Below are 21,108 nucleotides of genomic sequence, written 5' to 3' on the forward strand. Positions count from 1 at the left end.
AGTATTTTTTATTCTTTGCTGTTGGTATCTTCATTTTCCCATTTAAACATTCAGTAGTCAAATGATAATGCTAACAAGACAATCATGCTAACATTTGATAGGTTCAAAGTTTACCACGTAACCATCCTAGTACTGCCTGTTATCATTCCTAACATTTGCTAATGTCTCAATTTTTTCACAAACTGAAATTCTGGCCAGAGAAACATCAAAGTCATTACATCCATTTAAAGGATCCGAACCTGAGCGCTGGATCAGCAGACAGACATTGAGATCAGTGAGCTGTGAAGCTAGCTAACAGCTAAACATTAAAGAGCTCAACTTTAACGTCAAGTAATGTCTTCCTGTTCTCTGATGCACTGATATAGGTGAGGGGGCAGCTCCAACATGAGCGCAGCTTCAAACAAGAAGCCTTCCAGCAGGTGGTCAAACTGCAGAACCAGGTGAACGACATGGAGGCAGCTCTCTCCAGGAGCATCTCAACAACAGGTAAACTTAAAGGGGTAGTTCAGGTTTTCTGAAGTGGGGTTGTATGAGGCACTTGGTCAATATGAAATGTGACCCTCAGGGGATCCCTACTATTAACATGTACCTCGTAATAATAATAATAATAATACATTTTATTTAGAAGCGCCTTTCAAAGCACTCAAGGTCACTTTACAGACAGATCAAAACACAATAAATAAAAACAACGTGATGAAATAAATAAAAACAAGCAGAGTTACATCAAGTTAAAATGAGGCAGTGCAATTAGACAAGGAATGCAATTTGAAACAGGTAAGTTTTAAGTTTGGATTTGAACAGGGGTAGTGAGTCGGAGTTACGGATGTCAGGTGGGAGTGAGTTCCAGAGTTGGGGAGCAAAGTGACTGAAAGCTCTGCTCCACATGGTGCTGAGACGGGCAGAGGGCACAGAGAGGTGGAGGGAGGAGGAAGACCTGAGGGAGCGAGAGGGGGTGACAATGTGGAGGAGATCAGACAGATACGGAGGGGAGAGGTTGTGAATGGCCTTGAATGTGCACAGGGGGATTTTGAAATTAATTCTGAGTTTGACCGGGAGCCAGTGAAGCTGCTGGAGGACGGGGGTGATGTGGTGAAAGGAGTGGGTTCTGGTAATGATGCGGGCTGCAGAGTTCGTACCCCTCGTACCCATAGACTGTATAAATGGACGTAGTATCTGTGACGTCACCCATCTGTTTCTGAAGCGCTGTTTTGAGGCCAATCGTTGTGGCCAACAGCTACAGTGTTCACGCCTGTCAATCAAGTCAGCTGTGCCTCTCATTGGAAGACTCGTAATCTTAATATCTTTGAAATTGCCACGTTACAAAAAAATTCACCCCCCATACAGTGTGTGCTGATCAAGAAATGAGCTATCCAGACTACACTCGTCTTTTGAACCAGGCTGTAAACATGTTTATTTCTGCTGTAAAGATCGTCTTTGTTGAATTGGTGTGTATGTGGTTTCCTGTACTTCCGGAGCCAGCCTCAAGTGGATCCTTGATGAACTGCAGTTGTTTTTTTTAAAGTTATATTTTTTGGGCATGTTTGCCTTTATGGATAGGACAGCTGAAGTGAGACAGTAAATGTGGGGAGCAGAGAGAGGGGGAGGACATGCAGCAAATGTTTGAGGCTGGAATCGAACCTGCGACCTCTGAGACGAGGACTAAAACCTCTATATGTGGAGCGCTTAGACTGCTAGGCCACCCTGGGGTCTAGGCCCCCTGAACTGCAGTTTTTATCACTTCTGAATTGGACTCATATTTTTAGACTGAAGGTTACCGCTTGCTTGCACCCCACTTAAAACAAAACAGAAAAGCGATCTCCATAAAGTAAACACACAGTATGATGCAGCCTCTCTGGATTCAGTCAGTTTCTGTGGATAACTCAGTTTCAAGTTTCTCTGTTGGCTTCGTATGATTTGTCTTGACGTTTCCCTCCTTGTTTGCTCACAGGGCAGGGCAGGACTCATTACACGCTGTCAGTCAGCAGATTGAGCGCTAGAAGTCCCTCAGCAGGTACTGAACCCAGCACAGTCTCCCCTTCATCTCACTGTGCTGAAGTTATCATCCGCTCACAAATCAAACTCCTGGCTTTTATTCCTACCTGCTCATGCGGTTCAGAAGTGAAATGAAACCCATCACGCTCTCCAGATACTCATAACTTTTTGTGATGGCATGTTAAATTTTATCACGGATTGTATTTTCACCTCACAGAGGTAAAAACTCAGTCTCTGTTCTATCTGTGACGCAGGTTCACACAGGGCCGCTCAGCAGTCGGCCCCGCAGCTTGGCAGACTCACAAACGATGGCACACCTCAGGACTTGGCTGCAGAGCGACGACAGCAGAGAGCAGAAACAGCCAGGAGCCGTTCAAACGCACGGATAGACAGACCTAAAGCAGTGAGTTACAGAGACGCAGAAGAAGAGTTCCAAAGTTCAACTCAAGTTTAAGCTCTGAAAAGTGCTTACTTATCTTTGTTTGTTTAGAAGTAGAACACTGGAAATATTAAATCTGCTGTTGAAGAGAACAGGCTCTGAATGTATTAAGTATTCTTTTGGGACTTTATGCCTTCATACAGATAGGACAGTGGATAGAGCAGGAAACTAAAGAGAGAGAGTGAGGACAGACACATCGCAAAGATCTGAGGGTCAGAATCAAACCAGCTTCAAGGACGATGGCTTCTGTACATGGGGCGTCTGATGTTTTAACTGTTTTGTCAACTTTTATTTATAAGAAACTACGGGGGCCCTGAAATGCAAAAAAAAAAAAAGACAGACAAGGTAGGTACCTGACGTGCTAAGGATCGTCACTGATTGGACAAACACACTGTCCGTCATTTTGAGGGAAATGCTTCATGAGTCTTTGTTGATATGCAGACAGAGAAAGCTAACAGGGGTATAAAAGAGGTGTAAAAATACTAAGATGTATTGTTTAAATTGTGGCAAAGAGGTCGCCGAAAGTTAAAATGTTAAGACCATAGACTGTAAAAAAAAATGGACGTCATCTTGCTCGGCTCGAAGTGAGGCCGCCGCAAAGAGCTGCTCCCCCTGGTGGCTGGCTGCTGTATAGGTCATAAACTCCGTCTCCCCCATTCATTTGAATGGGGCTGCAGTCAAACTTTAAAAAATAAATACACCGGTGTTACGTGTCTGCAAGCCGCATGACATGAAGGTCAGAGGTCATGGACAGGGACACTAACAAAAAGAAACTTAAGACCCTCAAATACAAACTAATGTAAGGCCTTTGGGGTCTAAAAGGTGGAGTGGAGGTGTAAAGCTCCACAGCCACCCACTAATTCTACTACAAAGAGTAGACAAACTAAGGAACAGGCCTAAACCAACTGTAATCTGAAAAAATCTCCTGAGAGATCAATCCTCTTTTTAATTATCTTTTTGCCACCCTCCTTCCCTCCACAACACATCCACAAACATACACACTCTCTCACAACACACTCTTCAAACAAAACTCAGAGGACACAACTGAAGGTGTTGTCTTCTCCCTAACTGAGGGAAAGGAGCTCCTTCTATTGAGCAGCCAGGCTGATGAGCTCAAGCTGGGTGTAATGAGGACAGGTGCTCTCTATGATGGGCTCGTTAGGAGCCCTGGAGGTCACAGACTACCTCCATCTGTAACAACCTGGTACGAATGTTTGTCACATCTTTATGCTGTGGTGATATGTAGTTAGTATTTGACTGTTTTGTGTTCAAGGACTCTTTTTTCTGTATAGTTTCTTTTTCATTAGTTATCAGAGGTTAAAAAAACGGGGTTTAACATCCAGGTTTGCTTTAATTGACAGCTGCTGTAGAGAGAAACTCTGTAGGACCTCGTGACTGAACGCTGTAGGGTGGAGCTTGTTATCGTGGAAACACACAAATTCCCTACTGCACAGATTCTGGCTGCAGAAAATGTACAAGATATCAGCGTTCTGGAACGGGATATTTCGGCTTCAAAACCGTTCACTAGGAAAAGGTGGAGCAACACTGTCCATTATATATACACAGTCTATGGTTAAGACGGACAGTGCATGTGTCCAATCAGCAGCATTTCATGTTGCCTGCAGGTACCTATCTTTCTGTTAGACGTTAATGTAGTGTTTTGTGATTTGTTGTCGTGTTTTGCATTTCAGGGCCATGGTAATTAAAGGTGACATATCATGCAAAATGGACTTTTTAATGGTTCTCTACCTGAAATATGTTTCCCTGGCATGTCTACAAACCCCCCGAGAATGAAAAAAATCCATTCTGCCCCTGTTTTGATTTCTCCACCTTTCTGTAAATGTGTGTGAAACGAGCCGTTTCAGACTTCAGTGTTTTTGTTACGTAACAACAATATCCGGTCTGTCACGGAGTCAGAGCTCGGAGCTTGTTCAGCCCATAGACTGTATAAAATACAACTCAACCCCTCCTCCGTTTTTCATTCCCTGAACACGTGTGCTAACAAGGAGCTTAGGAGGGAGGCATGCTAGTTGCTGGCTGTCTTAATAAACACAAAGGTCGGTTTTACTCCCCACGTCTGCAGATTTGAAGATCTAGTGGATGAATTATATTTTTCATGGAAAACTGCTAGCGCTAGTTAGCATAGCTACATAGCTACATGTTTGTAGCTGTGTACCAAGACACACGTCTACATACTGACAAATAAAACAACAAGAAACACTAAATCTGGTTCAGAAAGGTCCTGCTGCAGGCGCCTCTCCGTCAGGATCAGATTCTGGATCAGATTCAGAGGGTTGAAGTAACGCAGGTCTGTGAGCAGCCATGTATATTCAGCCAACATGTAAACATTAGATCAACATGCTGGAGAGCCGAGGCCACATCCACTTCCTGAGGGGGCGTGGTCAGAGAGCTCATTCTCATTTAAAGGCACAGACACAGAAAACAGACTGTTCTGAGCAGGGCTGAAAAAGAGGGGTTTACAGGTTTTGACATGTTTTGGGGACCTCTTAGACCAATATGATTTGATGAAAAAGAGCGTAATATGTCACCTTTAAGAGGAAATCTAAATCCAAAGTTGAAACACTACCAACGCTAAACAAAGCTGTGCGAAAAATATCATGAAACCCTAACAGTCCTCTCCAAAGCATCAAATTGCCATATAAGGTCAGCATACTGTAGTTAATCTGTTTACACGGGATGTGGACACAAATCATCTCTAAAAGAGGACAGTACATTTCACATCCGTCTGTGTTTATGTTATCATGTTATACAGTTAACAGTTCTGCTCTCTAACAGGAACACAATCATCCCGCTCAGTCTCTGCTGTTTTTCTCAGGATCCGTCTCGCCTGCGTCTCCTGACCGCTGGGACGACTCTACCCAACCTGTGAGATTCAACCCACTGGTTTCTACTCAGCAACACAGACGTGTTTAACAAGTCAGCTGCTGTCTGACATGCAGAGCACTCTGCGTCTTTACTCACAGCTGAATGTGAGTGAATGATAAATCTGAATGATTTACTGTGTTTGCAGCTGCATGTCAGTAAATCATGCTAATATTAAAAGCTAAGATAAACTCTGGTGATTGTTTGTCTTGTTTTTATTTCAAAAGGGATTCTTTTTCCAGAGAATTTCATCCATGAAGGTCGTTATTCTGTACACACTCCAGTGCAGCACCGACTCTACATTTCAACATTTTAGCCCCACGCAACAGTGATTTCCACAAATGTCTTATTTTGATTGATCAATCTTCTCAACAAATCTTATCTCAAGATGCTTTGAAGAAGAGCAGGTCTAGCTCGTACTCTTTGTTTATATCATTAACATAGACCCACTATCAAGATAAGATAAGACCCTGTCCCATCATGCAATAAAAGACTGTCTTATCTCATCTTAATCCACCATGAGTTTCTCTTCACGACTCACCTCAGTTTTCAGTATCATGTTTGTGCTGTCATGTTTGTGCTCTGGAAAGGTCCTGATACTCTATCATGATATGTAACTGACCTGATATATAAACACATATATAAACACAGAAACAGCTGTCATTACTGGAGACTCCTCCTCCTGCTGCTCCTTCATGTGTGATCCAGCTGTAACCAAAACCAAAGGGAGTAAATCAAGTCCTGAGGTGAATAACTAGGTCATGAAAAGATGAGAGCCTGAATGTCCTGAAGTTATCTAAACAATGTCAGGGTTCATATGTGGAGGGGGCTCACGATACTCGGTCACTTGTTTAAGAAAGTCCCCACTCTGAGATCGACGGTGCTGACATGAAGTGAAACCAGCGATGTTCACTGATGGAAACTAAAACATCCTTATGATAGTTTTGTTCATAGTTTATCACATTAACCTTCCCTGTAGCAGCATCTTCACTCTGAATCTGGCACCTTTCAGTCCCTGCTCTCTCTCAGCTCTCCTGCAGCCCGGTGGTGTACAGGTAGGACACGGTCCCGGCCTGGATCTGGAACGTCTGCCCCTGGATGTGGTGGTTGGAGATCTGCTGGCTGGTCTGACTGATGGAGATGGGCTGGCTGCTCTGGCTGCTGATGTGAATGGCCTGGTTGTGCTGTTCCCTCCCCGCCTGTCCCTGCGATGACTCCAGCTGCTGGATCGGCTGCTGCATCACCTGCAGCTGCTGGACGGGTCTCTGTGTGACCTGAAGAGGCTGCGGGGGTCCATGATGAGCCTGCAGATGCTCCATGGCTTCTTTACTCAGCGTGATGACATGCATCTGCTCCGGCTGGTGCGTCACCTGACCCTCCAGCATGCTGATAGTCTGGATCTGAGGGTTCTGGTCCACCACGCCGCCTTGTGTGACCAGAGCAACGTTCTGGATGTTTCCCGTCGACTGGGTGAGGAGGGTGAGTCTGGAGTGGGCTGATTCTGCTGTCTCCCCCTCTGAAGTGATGATGCTTATCTCCTGATTCTCACCCGGCACAAAGTTAATGTTGTCCACGTCTGCCGTCACTACCAGCTGGATCTCCTGCTCGGAGGAGGAGGGCAGCTGGTACGGCTGCAGCTGCAGGAGGTTCTTCACCTCCTCCTGGGGCGCTGCAGCTCCTGTGTCTGCTGCGTCTGATGAAGCGTCTGTCACTCTTTCCTTGTTGTGGGTTTTGGTGTGTGTTTTCAGGTTGTCGAGGCGGGTGAAGGAGAGGCTGCAGAAGGAGCAGGTGAAGGGTTTCTTCCCTGAGTGAGAGGCGACGTGTCGACGTCTGGCGCTGGGGTCTGAGAAGGATTTCTTGCAGATGTTGCAGTTGTACGGTTTCTCTCCTCTGCGGAAATTAAACTTGATCAATAAAAGCTTACTTCAAATTGAAATCAGTTTTGGTAATAATAATGACATTTAAAAAAATTATTGTATGAAGATCCAGAACATATAACTCACTTGTGGATTCTGATGTGAGTCTGCAGTGTGCTCTTGGTTGTAAAACACTTCCCACAAATCTCACAAGTGAACGGTTTCTCCCCTGCAGCAAAGATATTAACACCATTAGCTTAGTCAGCAGAACGTGCTTTAGATCAGGGGTTCCCAAACTTTTCAGCCCCTGCAACCCCCAAAATATAGGTGCCAAAGACTCATGACCCCCACTGTCCCTCAAAGTGGTTTAATGTGGCTTCATTTAGCTGGTCTGCAGAAAATGACCCTACCTATATGAGCATGTGTCTGTGTTTCCTGTGCTGTTATGAATGAACCTGCTGCTACTGATGCTTTTGATCATTAACTGTTCACTAACCCTAAACTTAGGAGTCATCTGGAAACAAGGAAAGGCAGAAAACTCATCACATTTTCTATTTTCAAGGTTTTATTTCAAGTTCAGCTACTATTTTTGTGGATATTTTTTACTATGATGAGTAAAATGTACTATCTTTAGATAACTTTAAAAAAACAACATTCTGAAGACATCTCACGACCCCCCATTTGTGTCTCGGGACTCCCACTTTGGGAACCCCTGCTTTAGATAATTAGTAGACATGACACATCAACATCAGTGTTGGAGCAGGAGTTATGCTGCAGTCTCATCTGACTGTACCTGTGTGAATCCTCAGGTGCTTCTTCAGCTGAGCCGTGTCCAAAAACTTGTGATGACACAGATCACATTCGGGCAGAGATTTACCTTCAATGAAAAAATAAACAAACATTATTCAGTGAAGAATAAAAAAATACCAGCCGCACTGGAAGTGTTCAGTTCTCACCTGTGTGAACTTTGTAATGGCTTCTGAGCTGCCTCTTCTGAGTGAACGTCTTCCCACATTTCTCACAGCTGAAGGATTTCTCCTCTGAGGATGCAAGGATAGAGAAATAATGTATAAATGCAGCAGAGAACAAAACAGTCATGCTATAGACTTTGATAACCATGGGAATGATTTTTAACAATTTCATTAAGGGTCAAATGTCAAATTTAAAGCAGGAACTCATTCTCAGAGTTGTACTTTTTGTACATCTATGATCATAATCAAACCGTACTTTCATGGAGGTTCATGTGCTCTTGCAGGGAGTTTTTGGTGGAGAGCGCCTTCGAGCAGATGGTGCAGACAAACGGCCTCTCTCCAGTGTGCATGCGCTGGTGAACCAGTAGACTGTACTTCTGCGTGAAACACTTTCCACAAACCGAGCAGCGAAAAGGCTTCTCTCCTGGGGAAACATAAGAAATACAGAGACGTGTTTACAGTTTTTTACCATTGCTTAATCACGATTTTGAAAACAGAGCCCATTTTGTCAAAACACTACACACACTTCACACAACCACACACACACAAGTAGCAGAACACCTCAGATCCTTTGAAAAATGAAACACTCTTGTAAAAACCATACACTAATTTATCAAAACCATATTTTGTTACCATATGAAACACACACGTTTCATATGACTTCATTCTGTTTGAACCAGTTACACACTACTACTGCTGACCTAAAACACTTTATATTCTACTTCTCAGTGATCAGAGTCACTCTATATACCCAAATCAGTCAACATGTCAACATGGAGAATCACAACAAAACATGTCCCAGTTTTCATGCTGCTACAGTAGTGTGTGTGTAACACTGTAAGCTCAGCAAATATCAGACAAACATCAAATACTGGATGCAGCTGAAGACAGGTGAACTCACCTGCTGCATTGTCATAGGCTGTTTCCGAAATCGCCTACTATACTAGCAGTACGTACTGATATGTCCAAAATTCAGTATGTAGTAAGTAGTATGTGAACAAGAGCAAAAATCTGCAGTAAGCCAAAACTCCCCGGATGTCTACTGATTCGGGAAAATATCTCAGTATGCATCGGACCAGTCTGCCTCGCGTACTGTTTCCCATAATGCACAGCGCTCTTCTGCTTTTTCTTTTTCCTCATTTTTTGACGGGATGAAATCCATTTTTGGGTGCTGTGAAAGTTATCAAATTACATATAAACTACTTCCTAACTTTTTAAATCATAAATGGATGCTAAATAAGCTTTTTATTTATCGGCTTCGCCGTTGTTTACTTCCGCTTTCCGAAACAGGAAATCCAGCGAAGTCTGGCTCAGCATGCTGCATGACAGATCGGACGGAACAGTCAGACTACATACTAAATTCAAACGCAGTATGTAGAAGGCAATACCTACTGCCTACTACATTAGTAAGTAGTATGTAGCAGGCCGTTTCAGAAACAGCCTAGTGCTTAAACCTGATTGGTGTGTCTAAAATTAAGCAGTCATGTGTTTGTACACCTGATGGCTGTGTTTAACCAATCGGCTCATAGGTGTGGTCATGTGACAGTAAGTGCTTTAGAATTGAAGGAAGTGACATCATGAAATACTTCTGTGTCTAATATATAAAAGTGTGTTCAGTGTTTTGTAAATCACTGTGTGTATTGTTTAGCAGAAAGTGTGAGGCTGACGTGCTTATAGTGGTGGAGATGTGGGCTGATGTTTTCTCCTTGAGTGTAAGGCTTTGATAATTGTGTAATACTCTTGATTTTAGTGTTAATGCAGTAATAAAAAATTGTAAAGTGGAAGGAAGTTCTGGATCACCTGCAGAGGACTAACACTGCAGCTACTTAGATAAGCATTGAGGGACTTGTGCAGGTTTTCTCTTTACAAAATGATTTTGCATTGGTCAGGGAGAGAATCATTATAAGTATACTTTCAATCCCCCCTCACGCCCTCATTACCTGTGTGAGTCCTCTGGTGAATCTTCAGGAAGTGTGGGTTTTTGAACACTTTGCCACACTCCTCACATGGAACCTCAACATTGGGGTATTTCCTCGTCCTGCCTCTCTTCCCAGGCTCTTTTTGTTCTTGTGTGTCCCCTCCCACCTTGTAGCTCTCAAACTTTACAGGCGGCTTGATCTTACGTTTGCTCTGTCGACCCTTGTGCTCTGCTGGGTTATAATCGGCATCGTCTTTAGGCTCCGTTACTCCATCATCACAGTCCACGCCTCCATCCTGCACCTCCTCTGTGTTCTCCTGTGGTTCACCTCTCCCCTCAGGCTCTGTTACAGGCACATGTACGGTTTTCTTTGGTCGTCCTCTTTTGCGTTTTAGCAGATCTGGCCCCTTCGGTTTGTGTCCCTTCTCAGCTGTAGCAGAGCATAAGAGATCATCGAGCCCCATGACGAGGTCGTTGACCTCCATAAGACGAGCTGTGGCCAGAAGCTTCTCTGTGGCGCCCTCCTCCACAGAGATCTGAGCGCTGTAGATGAAATCCAGAACAGCTGCAAACATCCCAGCTGCCATACCTTCCATCCTGTAGGTAGACTGACCTGACCTCTGTTCTTCTGTTGTGAACATGAGGGAGAAGAAGTTGCTGCTCGCTGCCAGCAGGGCTTTGTGCGCCTTGAAATGCACATCCTCCACGACTAGAGTGATGTCACACAGAAGGTCCTTTTCCCGGAGCTTGTTGAATTTGCTCAGGATGCTCTGCATATGTGAAGATGAATGAAGAGACATGACAGATGGAGTCCTGGTTTTTGATTCCTGAGACATTATCTCAGCGAAACGATCGCCTCTGCTGAGAAAGCAAATCTGAGGAAAAGAAAAAGAGATACAGTTATCAATGATTTGATTTTAACTCCCATCTTAGACTCATTACTAAAAACATGTCATTTCCACCAACAGAGAATTATGCAAAAGTCAACCGGATCCTTTTGTTCTGGGGCTGGAGCTGAGGATGTTTGTTGTTTTTAACAAACTTTCATGTTAGTTGTTAATTGGCTCATTGATTGACAGTATATCAAATTAGACTTCAGATTTTTAATCTATGATAACCATTTTCAGCATTTAACTCTCGCAAATATTATTTTTGTCTGTATTTTTTCCATTTCTATTCTTTTAATATGTTTTTTTAATTGTATTAAATACACTGCTGATTGAACATAAGCTTCTTTTGGAATTGTGATGGGAAAAGAAAAAACTATGAACCGATATATATATATATATATATATATATATATATATATTTTTTTTTTTTAATTGTAACTTTTTAAATGTATCAACAAGACAAAACAAATACAATCATAAAGGGGTTCAGACATGTGAAATGAAATAAAATTGATAAAATTAAAAATAAAATATACATAAATAAATTGATAGAAAACGTGAAGAATTTTTTTGTTGAAAAATAATTTTAAATGACAAAATAACTTAAGAGAAATAATAAAAGAAATAAATAAAAATACACATATATACAAATAAACACAGATACACACACATGCATCTTTATGAACTTTGAAGTGATTTATTGAAGAAAAAAGAGATGGATGATGAAAATACTATCATCGATAAATAATTGAAATGTCAAATGAAAAATCTATATTTCTATTAGAATCACTAATTATGTATTTAAATACTTAATAGTCTAATATAGTATAATATAGTGATGATTAAAAGAATGCATGTTAAGGAAGAGAGAATATCTAAGTTTAGTAAAACCTAACAGAAATGAATCATTATGATTTTAATGGGTGTGATGTGTTCCCTTTCTGGCTGCACATTGGAGGCTGACAAGGACATAAAACTCATGAACTACAGGGCTATAATAACATCAAGACTTGATTATGTTTATCTTTGTTATTAAACAGCTGCTAAGACACCTTAAAAGGCTTGATGTCATACAGGCCAAGGCACTGAGAATATGTTGTGTACCATTCACACTAAATCACACTACTCTTTACTTGTAGAGATGGAGGAGACACTATTGTCGATGTGGTGAGGACAACTTATCAAGGAGAGCATTCTGCAACAGAAGAATATATATAAAATAATGCTGCTTACATCCACGAAGATAAATTATCCATGCCTTTATCTCCCTTAACTGTATGGTATCCTCAACATATTTGGTCTAACCTACACAGATATGTAGTCTCTGGTCTTAGAACTACAGATAAAGCCTGTGTAGTGATTTGTACACAAGCAGTGAGTCCACACAACTTGCAGGTTAGCAAGCAGGCTAACTTTCAAACAATTCATGCTAGCTGCTAGCCCAAAGCAGCACACAGCTAGCATGAATGTATGAGCCTAAAACTGAAGCTAAGAGCGAAACGACAAAATACTGTGGTGGTTAGATTTGTTAAGATTTGTAGAGCGACGTGAAAGCTCTCACAGTAAACCGCGGATTATTTCAAAATAGTGAGCTTTAAGGACCTTACCTTCTACTTTCGTTGGACGAGGACGTGAATGTTGACAAACTTATCGCGAGAGTTGGTGTCCTGACGAGATTAGATCTACACGTGCATGGAGGCGACGTAGCTGTGATATCCTGGACACAATGCTGACAGATATCAAAACCCCACTGTATCTGCATGTTGTTGTGCTGTTTTCACAGCCTGACCCGGAGTGATTCATGTCTCTGGAGATGATGCGTTGCACCTTTAACAACCCCACAAGAGGAAATGCCCTTTGTGAGTCCGTAAGAGGTAAACAATAAAACGGTTGACGGAGGAGGGGGGAGAGAGGGTTCATCAGTTTGCTTCATTCTTTGAGGCTTCATCGAAGTTCTCCACGAGATCTGGTACATCATCGTCCTCTTCTTCTGCAATTTCCTCCTTCACTGCTTTCATGTCCATTGGTTGCCGTGGGAACTGCTCTACCAGCTGGCGCGGGCTAGTGAACAGTGTTGGGGGTAACGCGGTACAAAGTAACGCGTTACTGTAACAGGATTACATTTGTCTGTAACGCAGTAATGTAACGCGTTATTGTTGCTCATATAGTAATTACATTACCGTTACTAATCAAATAATGATCTCGTTACTTGGGTTATTTTAAGCTCTTCACCTACCTGCCTAACTTGAGGACCATAGACTGTGTAAATAAGGGGAGTACAGAACAACAAAACAAACTCCAAGAGTACCCTACTGCAGGCAAGATGGCACAACATCCACACCGGAAGTCCATACCGGAAGTTACAAAGCTAAAAACGTTGCAATAACACCCACACCGGAAGTCCATACCAGAAGTTACAAAAATAAAAGCCTTCAAAAAAAATAAAAGCCTTGAAAAACAGGAACGTGAACGCAAAATAAAAGCCTTCAAAAACACGTAGGTTTACGCGTAATTCTATGAACTTTTTTGCACTTACATTTTAATCGTATCAGTATTATTGACTAGTTGATTGACTCCAAAAGTGTATAGGCTGTTGAGAATTCAAGTTACTTAGAAGCCTGCACGAATCACTAAGTTATAGTGTTAACGTCTCAGCCATGCACAGCCTTTTGTTCCGAGTGTGTGTTGAAATACTTAAAGCTGATTATGATGCTGCCGTGATGACATCTGCATATGCCTCTCTTGTTTTGTCTGGGTCATATGTTATTTTATGTTGTGTTAGCCTGACTGTACCTCACCTGTGGTGTGTGTCCTGCCCCTGCACACCTGCTTGCCTTTGACTGATTCCCCCAGTGACCCCTCTTCCTTCCTGCACAGCTGTTCCCCACAGGTTCATTATGATAACTGTGCAGCGTGCAGGAGTCTCTTTTCATGGGGACTTGTCACATTATCTAAGTTTGCTGTAGTGTTTGTTCCAAATTACCTTGCATGCTGTCTGCCTATGTGATCACATGTATAGATTAATGAATGAATGAAATACAGATCCAGAGTAGATCCACAGTCACAAGAGAAGAGCAGAATGTTATCTATGGTGCAGGGGCGAGTGGAGGAGGAAAATGTAGAGGTGTGTGGTGACTGTTTCTTTTTTAACATAATTTGTAACACGTTACAATGACACAGTGACAGGGGTGTTCATTAACCACAAGAACAAACGGAGGGAATGGTTTCTCCTTCTATTTTGAGACATTAGATGGGCGTAAACACTCTGAGCTTGTCAAACAGTTTTATTCAGATTGAATGCTTGATGCATGTACACCAATGTCTTAACAAGATCACTTTATTTGGCGTCCATGAAAACATTGAAGTTGGAACCTTCAATTAGAATGACTAGAAAAACTGCAAATGTATACATAGCTACTGTTTCTTTCCATCCAACCCCTACTTGAAATGTAGAATTATACTTTATTTTATGTTCTTTTAATGTTATATGTATGATGTCTTAACCCTTTTGTATTGATAATGTTGTACTTGAAAAAGAACAATGCACTTTTGCTATTACAAACTCCAAATCAACATAAAATATTAGGACTAAAATATTTCAACTTGAGGCACCACTGTCAGCCACTGATGATAGATGTACAGTACACATTTCTGGGGAGCCTCTGTTGTTTTTGTGGTGAATATAGATCTCTGTGTACAGCTTGAGTGTATTTTCCCTCTTACTTACAGTCTTTTCCTTCTCATCCCCTCCCCCCACACACACTAACACTCTACATTATTCTGTTCTTCATACACAGCGGGATCTCTCTCACTCACTCTCTCTATCACAATTAGCTTTCTGCTAATTGATTTAGCAGCGACAGACTAATGCAATCAATACGCTACACGAAGAAGAAACTTCCAGTTCGAAGCATCCGGCATTGGGTAGAGAGGGGGTTAAAGAATCACTTTCGGTATGGACTTCCGGTATGGACTTCCGGTGTGGATGTTGTGGCGGCGCCATCTTGCCTGCAGTAGGGTGCCTCTCAAACAAACGCCCCTTTTCATGCGCGACCCCGCGGTGCCCTCTGACCCTATTCACATGACGTGTCTGTGAATTAGGCCAGAGGTCATGGAGGGTGAGAGCGGAGACGATAGAGACGCCCAGATTAAAGCATCTTTCGAGGCATCTTTCTTTGGAGTTATGCACATTACTTCGACTATGTGACATGAAAGGACAAGAATTTGACGGTGAAGTATAGACTGTGCCCTGGACCGAAACAACTTTCCACCGCGACGAACTCCACGTCCAATCTGTCCTAACACCTGCAGAGGCAACATGCTAATACAAAGCTGGTGGCTAAAGACCCCCCGATCCAGAGTGATGCACAAGATAACAGCATGACACTGGTTAAACAGCCCAGACTGGATTTTAACCTTTTCGCAACATACTGGGCAAAATACAGGTAACCGGGAGCGGACGGCCACCGTCAGAAGTAATTGACTATCTGAAGTCAGGGTCAGAGTTTGAGATCCTGCACCGTTTCCCAACAATTAAGACTATATCCATGAAATATAACACAGCAACACCTTCAAGTGCACCAGTTGAAAGACTGTTTAGCCTGGGCAGTCTTGTGCTGACTCCGAGGAGGAATAGGTTGTCTGAGAAAAGGTTTGAAAGACTCCTCCTCATGAGGTATAACCACTTCTTTGAGAAGCATGTTCAGTAAGAAGCCATGATCTGGTGAGTGAGCTACTGTATACGAGTGTTGAGCCTGTTAAATCCAAGTTAATGTTATTTCTCATATGCACGGCTTTTTTTCTTAAAAAGTCTCCTTGTTTAAAATTGTGATAGATGCCACTATCTCTAATTGCGTTGCAATTTTGGTTATTAATATTTCTAGCATATATTAATATGATTTTGTGTGTTTATAAAACAGGTGGTCATGGGTTGTATTTTAAAGACACCATGTTTGAAGTTACTTGTCTCATGTTCTTAAACAAGAAACAGACATTTAATGGTGACAAGAGTTTCCCATTTTTAAAATAATATTGTTTTGAGACAAGCCTACAGTGCCTGTAGCCTATATTTTGACCCGTTTTAATGTCCAATGATGTTTGGACTGACAACTCTGCTGTTGCCTTGAATATATTAAAGAGCATAAGAGGTAGACCTTGTGTTTCCTTCTTTAACTAGTATTTGTGCTGATGATGACATATGTAAGATTTAAGTTTATATACATCTAAGGTCATTTTATGGAGTATTGCAAAAGTAATGTAACTAGTAGTGTAACTAGTTACTTTTGGCAGAGAGTAACTAAGTAAAGTAATGTATTACTTTTCTAAAAAGTAACTAGTAATATGTAATACATTACTTTTTCTGAGTAACTACCCCAACACTGCTAGTGAGGCTGTCGGCTCCCAGCTGGCTCAGGATGCCGGGCAGCATCTCTGTCAGCTGCTTGGTCTCGGCGTGGCCCGTGATGGCGAAGGTGTTCGCAGACAGAAACGCCTGCACTTTGGGGTTGTTGAAGTGGATCACTGTGCCGTCATCTTTAATCATGTTCACCTCTTCAATCCCTGCGATGTTGTTCACGGCCAGTTTCTTCAGCGAGCCCTGGAGTTTTTTGTCGTCAGCTGTTGCCGTTTTGTGAACGACCTTTTTCTTCCTGCGTGCGGTTCCCTTTCCACCTATCTGGACTTGTGCCTGGAGCTTGGCGAGCTTCTCTTGATTCATAGTGTTCTTTAAAAAGAGGTTAATTACCAGTCAGTTGAAGTCTTTCACGTAACGTAAAAAAAAAGAAAAAAAAAAAAAAGATGGCCTCATCAGTGAGTGACAAACACACACACACACACACACATGCATGCGCACACAGACACACGCACACAGGTGATTCAGACTCATCAGTGCTGACTGATACACACACACACACACACACACACACACACACACACACACACACACACACACACACACATTTATACATAAACACAAACACACACATACACACACACACGCAAACAAATTTATACACACACACACACACACACACACACACACACACAAACACACATATACACATACACACACACAAACATTTTCATAGTTTGTCATGCAGCTTAATAGGTGCTACCACTTCTACTTTTTCCACTTCTACTTTTCCCAATCCTTCTACTTTTTCCACTCCTGCTTTTTCCACTCCTTTCACTTCTTTTACTTTTACTATTTCCACTTCTTCCACTCCTTCTGCTTTTTCCACTCCTTTCACTTCTTTTACTTCCACTAATTCAACTACTTCTACTACTCTTCCACATGTTCAGCTGTGTTTCACAGCTTTCAGCCTTCAGCTTCAGCATTTCAACGCATTTGCTTTCAGGAATGCAACCTTTCTAGTTTTCGTTTAAAAACGTGTATATCGAGCTATGTAGGGAAGACTTTCAATGTGAGCCAGACGTTTTTATGCATTTGAGTTACATGTATGTATATTTCCGTCTTCTCTGCAGACAAGAGTGACGTATGCACCGGGGATTGCAAGTCAGGACGAGACAGACATTTACTGACAGCTCTCACTACAGTGACAGGAGTGGATACCGCTTCAGAACAGGTAAGTTAAAGATACCTGGTGTTCTACTGTAACATCTTGTCAGCCATCAGGCACGTTTCAATATGATTTCGACCCCTCTGGCTTCACCTTGAACATTGTTACTAATCCGTAAGTGTCTGTACTTTCTACAAGGTTTAATAAATTACCTGTAGCATACCTGCATTACATAATAATGCTCATCTTGGTTGCACTCAGTGTTGGAATACACGCTCTCTTAACCTTTGTATTTTGGTACGAAGGAACATTTTTAAGACTACGACATTGATTTTAACACCACTTAATGAAACATAAATCCACAAACAGCTCTAAAAGTTAAAGGAGCTTAGTCTGTTTACATCGTACTGCAATCTGATTTGTATTCCATATATGTACTCCACTGTTATGCTAACTAAAATGGAGCAGATATGCAAAATGATATAAATCAGTTTTATCTGAACTGTATTTATGTGATTATTTTACTTATGATGAGTTGTTGCACATTAAGTTGTCTGAAAGTTAGTACAGCATTTTGCATAGACTCTACCCTCTCCACCAGCTAAATGAAATATTTCTCTTACTTGTTTTGCTACAGGATTAATCATTTGTATTAAGTCATATTGCTAATGCACATATAATCGGTATCTGATACTTCAGTCAGAAGATGTGAGCAAGAGCAACAGCATAAATTAGTCCTTAGTGCATGCACATTAGAGAATACCAGCTCTGTTTGCAGCACTGACAGCACTGGGACTGTGTCAACTGGTTTACAATGCTTGTTGTGTAATACAGAGACTGAAGTATTGCATTGTATAATTGCTCCTTGGACTGTGCAGTCAGTTAAGTTGAGCAAAGTTCATGATTTTATGGGAATTCAAGTTAAGGATCATAACAAAGGTTGTCCTGCAGCATTTAACACGTCTCTGACTCATTTACCTCTAACCTGTTCAGGATGAAAGGAGTCCGGGTCGCAGTGGTGGGAGCAGGTGCGGTGGGCCTCTCTACAGCTGTCTCCATCGCTGAAGATCTTCCTTTCTGCTCTGTAACTCTAATAGCTGAGAAGTTCAGTCCAGACACCACCAGTGACGGAGCTGCTGGGATTGTGTATCCTGGAACGTTTCCAGGTATGCAACAATTGTTCTGTATAGCAATCTGCCTTTCACCCAATACTTTCAGAACCTGTGCAGTGAGTATCATTCTGCAAGGGCAAAAATCCTCTCTAATGCATTTGAGTTTAGACTCTGTCACACATCAGTTTTGCATGTTGAAAATGATAGATTGTGCTATGTGTTTCAATCAGATATTCCCTTGGAAAGACAAAGACGCTGGTTCAAGGACAGCTTTGATTGCCTGTTGGCCATTGCTCAATCCGAACATGCTCCGGAAGCTGGAGTTATAATGAGCTCTGGGTATTAACTTTAATACAGGGCTACACAAAGAGGCAAATATTCTGTCACTGTTGGAAACAATCTCTCTACATGCAGTGAATTTTTGTATTTGTTTTACTCTAGATGGCAGATTTTTAAGGAAGTTCCAGCCAATACAAAACCCCATTTTTCAGAGTGTATGATTGGCTTTCGATTCATGACTGATGAGGAAATGAAAAGGTTTCCAGATCACAAGTTTGGCCAGGCGTTTACCACTGTAAAGTGTGAATGTTCCAACCACCTGCCATGGCTCGAAAACAGGTGAGTCTCCCATTTTAAACTCTCGTTACTATGCCAAAAGCTAGTGTGCTTTCTAATTTTCAACAGCTAAAAATCATGATGAGTTCATGGTAAATACAAGACTTTATGTTTTTACACAGATTCAGAAAAGCTGGCGGTCAGGTAGAAAAGAGGAAGGTCAACAGTCTCCAGGAGCTGAGCAACTATGACCTCATTGTAAACTGCTCTGGTCTGGGCTCCAAAACACTGGTGCATGACAGCAATATATACCCAGTCAGAGGCCAGGTCCTAAGCATGGAGGCCCCCTGGCTGAATCACTTCATCAGGGATGGGGATGGGAAGACCTACATCTACCCTGGCATACACTCCGTCACCATAGGCGGCACGAGGCAGCAAGACGACTGGAGTTTAAACATTGACGAAGAAGACACAAAAAGCATCCTGGAGCGCTGCAGCAAACTGGAGCCATCGCTCAGCAAAGCTAAAGTCCTTAAAAAGTGGGTGGGGCTGAGACCCAGCAGGAAGAACGTGAGGGTGGAGAGGGAGGTGGTGCAGCTGCAGGGTCGGAAGGTGCCTGTGGTGCACAACTACGGCCATGGAGCGTGGGGAGTCACCTTTGCCTGGGGGACTGCTCAGGACGCTCTTGGGCTGGTGAAGCAATGCCTCAGTGAAATGCCGCTACAGGCTAAGCTGTGAGCCACGTCTAACACTACATCTATTCACTCTTTAATGATAACACTTTGATTATTAACACTGGAGCAAGAAGGGTTCATGAATTTGCACTTTGTACATAGAGAGATCGTTTCTGTATAATAAAGGGTTCATCAGTAAAATAACTGAGAAGCAATAGTTATAGACATTAGAACTTATGAGAGAATTTTATAATATACTGTATATTTCTGTGTTAATTTCGACCTCTAGGTTTCATTAACAGTTACCTTCAAGAAGCAAGTTTGCTTTCAGAAAAAAAAGTAAATCAAATTTTGTGTGGGGCTTCGCTGTAGGGGTGAAACAATGATCAACAGCCATACAGAATGAATACAAAAAGAAACACTTTAATATTAAATTAATAAGCAGGAAATATTGAACACAACTTACCATTATTGTGAAATAAAGATTACATGTAAGACAAATGTTTTTTGGGGTAGAATGCTATTAATAAATGGATTTCAAATGTGCAAATTAAACTTCTGAGAACTACTAAAAGTTTACCGTGTCAATTACATGATGAAATATAATAAGATTTTCCAGTGCTTTTTTAATTCCTGTCTTCATTTCTTGTCAGTTGATGCATGTATCAAAACGTTTGGGACCTGTGACTTCAGGAAAAGGCTCTGTGTTACTCAAAACATTGTTGATAGCTCTGTACTATCCAAGGGCTCCAGTTAGCCCTGATGGCATCTATGTACACACATACAAATATATGCTTAAAAAATCACGTCATCATGTCCTCGCTGTCTTTCAAGCAAAGTTTGAATTCAGTTACAAAAAGCATAAAAAACTCAGCGTCAGTGAAGGATCTGCAGCCTCTCACTTTCTAACCTCATTATGAGTGCAGTGTTAAGAGAGGGCAGGGATGCTGTGATAACGATGCCCTGCACTGATTGGCTGCCTGAGCGTTGTGTGAGGGGTGAGGCTGCAGACCTGTGCAGACAAATGCAGAGGCAGAAAAACACCAAAACAAATACAGCGGCAGTAAACTACTCCAGAATCCGACCCAAACAGGAGACCACAATTGTTGAAGCGTTGCAGCTGTGGTTACAACAGCAGGTCCCTGAATGGTACGTTTAAACTTGAGTGTTATTACTACTTTCTTGCCTTTCATGTGTAACTTTAAGTGGTCGGCCCACTTTATTGAAGTAGTGGGGTGAAGCAGTTTACAAGGACAAACAATTAGCACCAACTGTAGCCGGTACATTGTTGTTAAAAATA

General features: G+C 42.0%; 4 protein-coding genes across 6 annotated transcripts in view; 2 read left to right on the forward strand and 2 right to left on the reverse strand.

Annotated features, from left to right (window-relative positions):
* The window catches only part of si:ch73-242m19.1 (coiled-coil domain-containing protein 162), a 27,598-nt gene extending 22,086 nt beyond the window's left edge, over positions 1 to 5,512 (forward strand). The window contains exons 32-35 of the mRNA XM_034675508.1: positions 366 to 486; positions 1,949 to 2,011; positions 2,247 to 2,395; positions 5,268 to 5,512. Of these exons, the coding sequence (XP_034531399.1) occupies positions 366 to 486; positions 1,949 to 2,011; positions 2,247 to 2,395; positions 5,268 to 5,321 (387 nt within the window). The 3' untranslated portion in view covers positions 5,322 to 5,512. The remainder of the gene's footprint in view (positions 1 to 365; positions 487 to 1,948; positions 2,012 to 2,246; positions 2,396 to 5,267) is intronic.
* On the reverse strand, positions 5,166 to 13,290 carry zbtb24 (zinc finger and BTB domain containing 24). Of its 2 annotated transcripts, none has more exons than XM_034675512.1 (7): positions 12,557 to 13,290; positions 10,082 to 10,934; positions 8,398 to 8,565; positions 8,127 to 8,210; positions 7,964 to 8,047; positions 7,318 to 7,399; positions 5,166 to 7,204 (listed from the first exon to the last, which is right to left on the reverse strand). In XM_034675512.1, the coding sequence occupies exons 2-7, from the start codon at positions 10,893 to 10,895 to the stop codon at positions 6,340 to 6,342; spliced, it is 2,097 nt and encodes a 698-aa protein (XP_034531403.1). In that variant the 5' UTR covers positions 10,896 to 10,934; positions 12,557 to 13,290; the 3' UTR covers positions 5,166 to 6,339. The 2 variants fall into 2 exon arrangements, with proteins under 2 accessions (XP_034531403.1, XP_034531402.1); XM_034675511.1 differs by lacking the exon at positions 12,557 to 13,290 and adding an exon at positions 12,183 to 12,439.
* LOC117806564 (transcription factor BTF3 homolog 4-like) lies at positions 12,849 to 16,695 on the reverse strand. The gene is made up of 2 exons (XM_034675515.1): positions 16,321 to 16,695; positions 12,849 to 13,000 (listed from the first exon to the last, which is right to left on the reverse strand). The coding sequence occupies exons 1-2, from the start codon at positions 16,663 to 16,665 to the stop codon at positions 12,869 to 12,871; spliced, it is 477 nt and encodes a 158-aa protein (XP_034531406.1). The 5' UTR covers positions 16,666 to 16,695; the 3' UTR covers positions 12,849 to 12,868.
* On the forward strand, positions 15,263 to 20,614 carry ddo (D-aspartate oxidase). 2 transcript variants are annotated; one of them, XM_034675514.1, is made up of 6 exons: positions 15,263 to 15,394; positions 17,433 to 17,533; positions 18,461 to 18,633; positions 18,810 to 18,918; positions 19,021 to 19,197; positions 19,317 to 20,614. In XM_034675514.1, exons 3-6 carry the CDS (start codon positions 18,462 to 18,464, stop codon positions 19,870 to 19,872), a joined length of 1,014 nt encoding a protein of 337 aa, XP_034531405.1. In that variant the 5' UTR covers positions 15,263 to 15,394; positions 17,433 to 17,533; position 18,461; the 3' UTR covers positions 19,873 to 20,614. The 2 variants fall into 2 exon arrangements, with proteins under 2 accessions (XP_034531405.1, XP_034531404.1); XM_034675513.1 differs by lacking the exon at positions 15,263 to 15,394 and adding an exon at positions 15,426 to 15,672.
* Positions 20,615 to 21,108: the final 494 nt, after the last annotated feature.

Source organism: Notolabrus celidotus, chromosome 22 (genome assembly GCF_009762535.1).
Source record: "Notolabrus celidotus isolate fNotCel1 chromosome 22, fNotCel1.pri, whole genome shotgun sequence".
NCBI classification, from domain to species: Eukaryota; Metazoa; Chordata; class Actinopteri; order Labriformes; family Labridae; genus Notolabrus; species Notolabrus celidotus.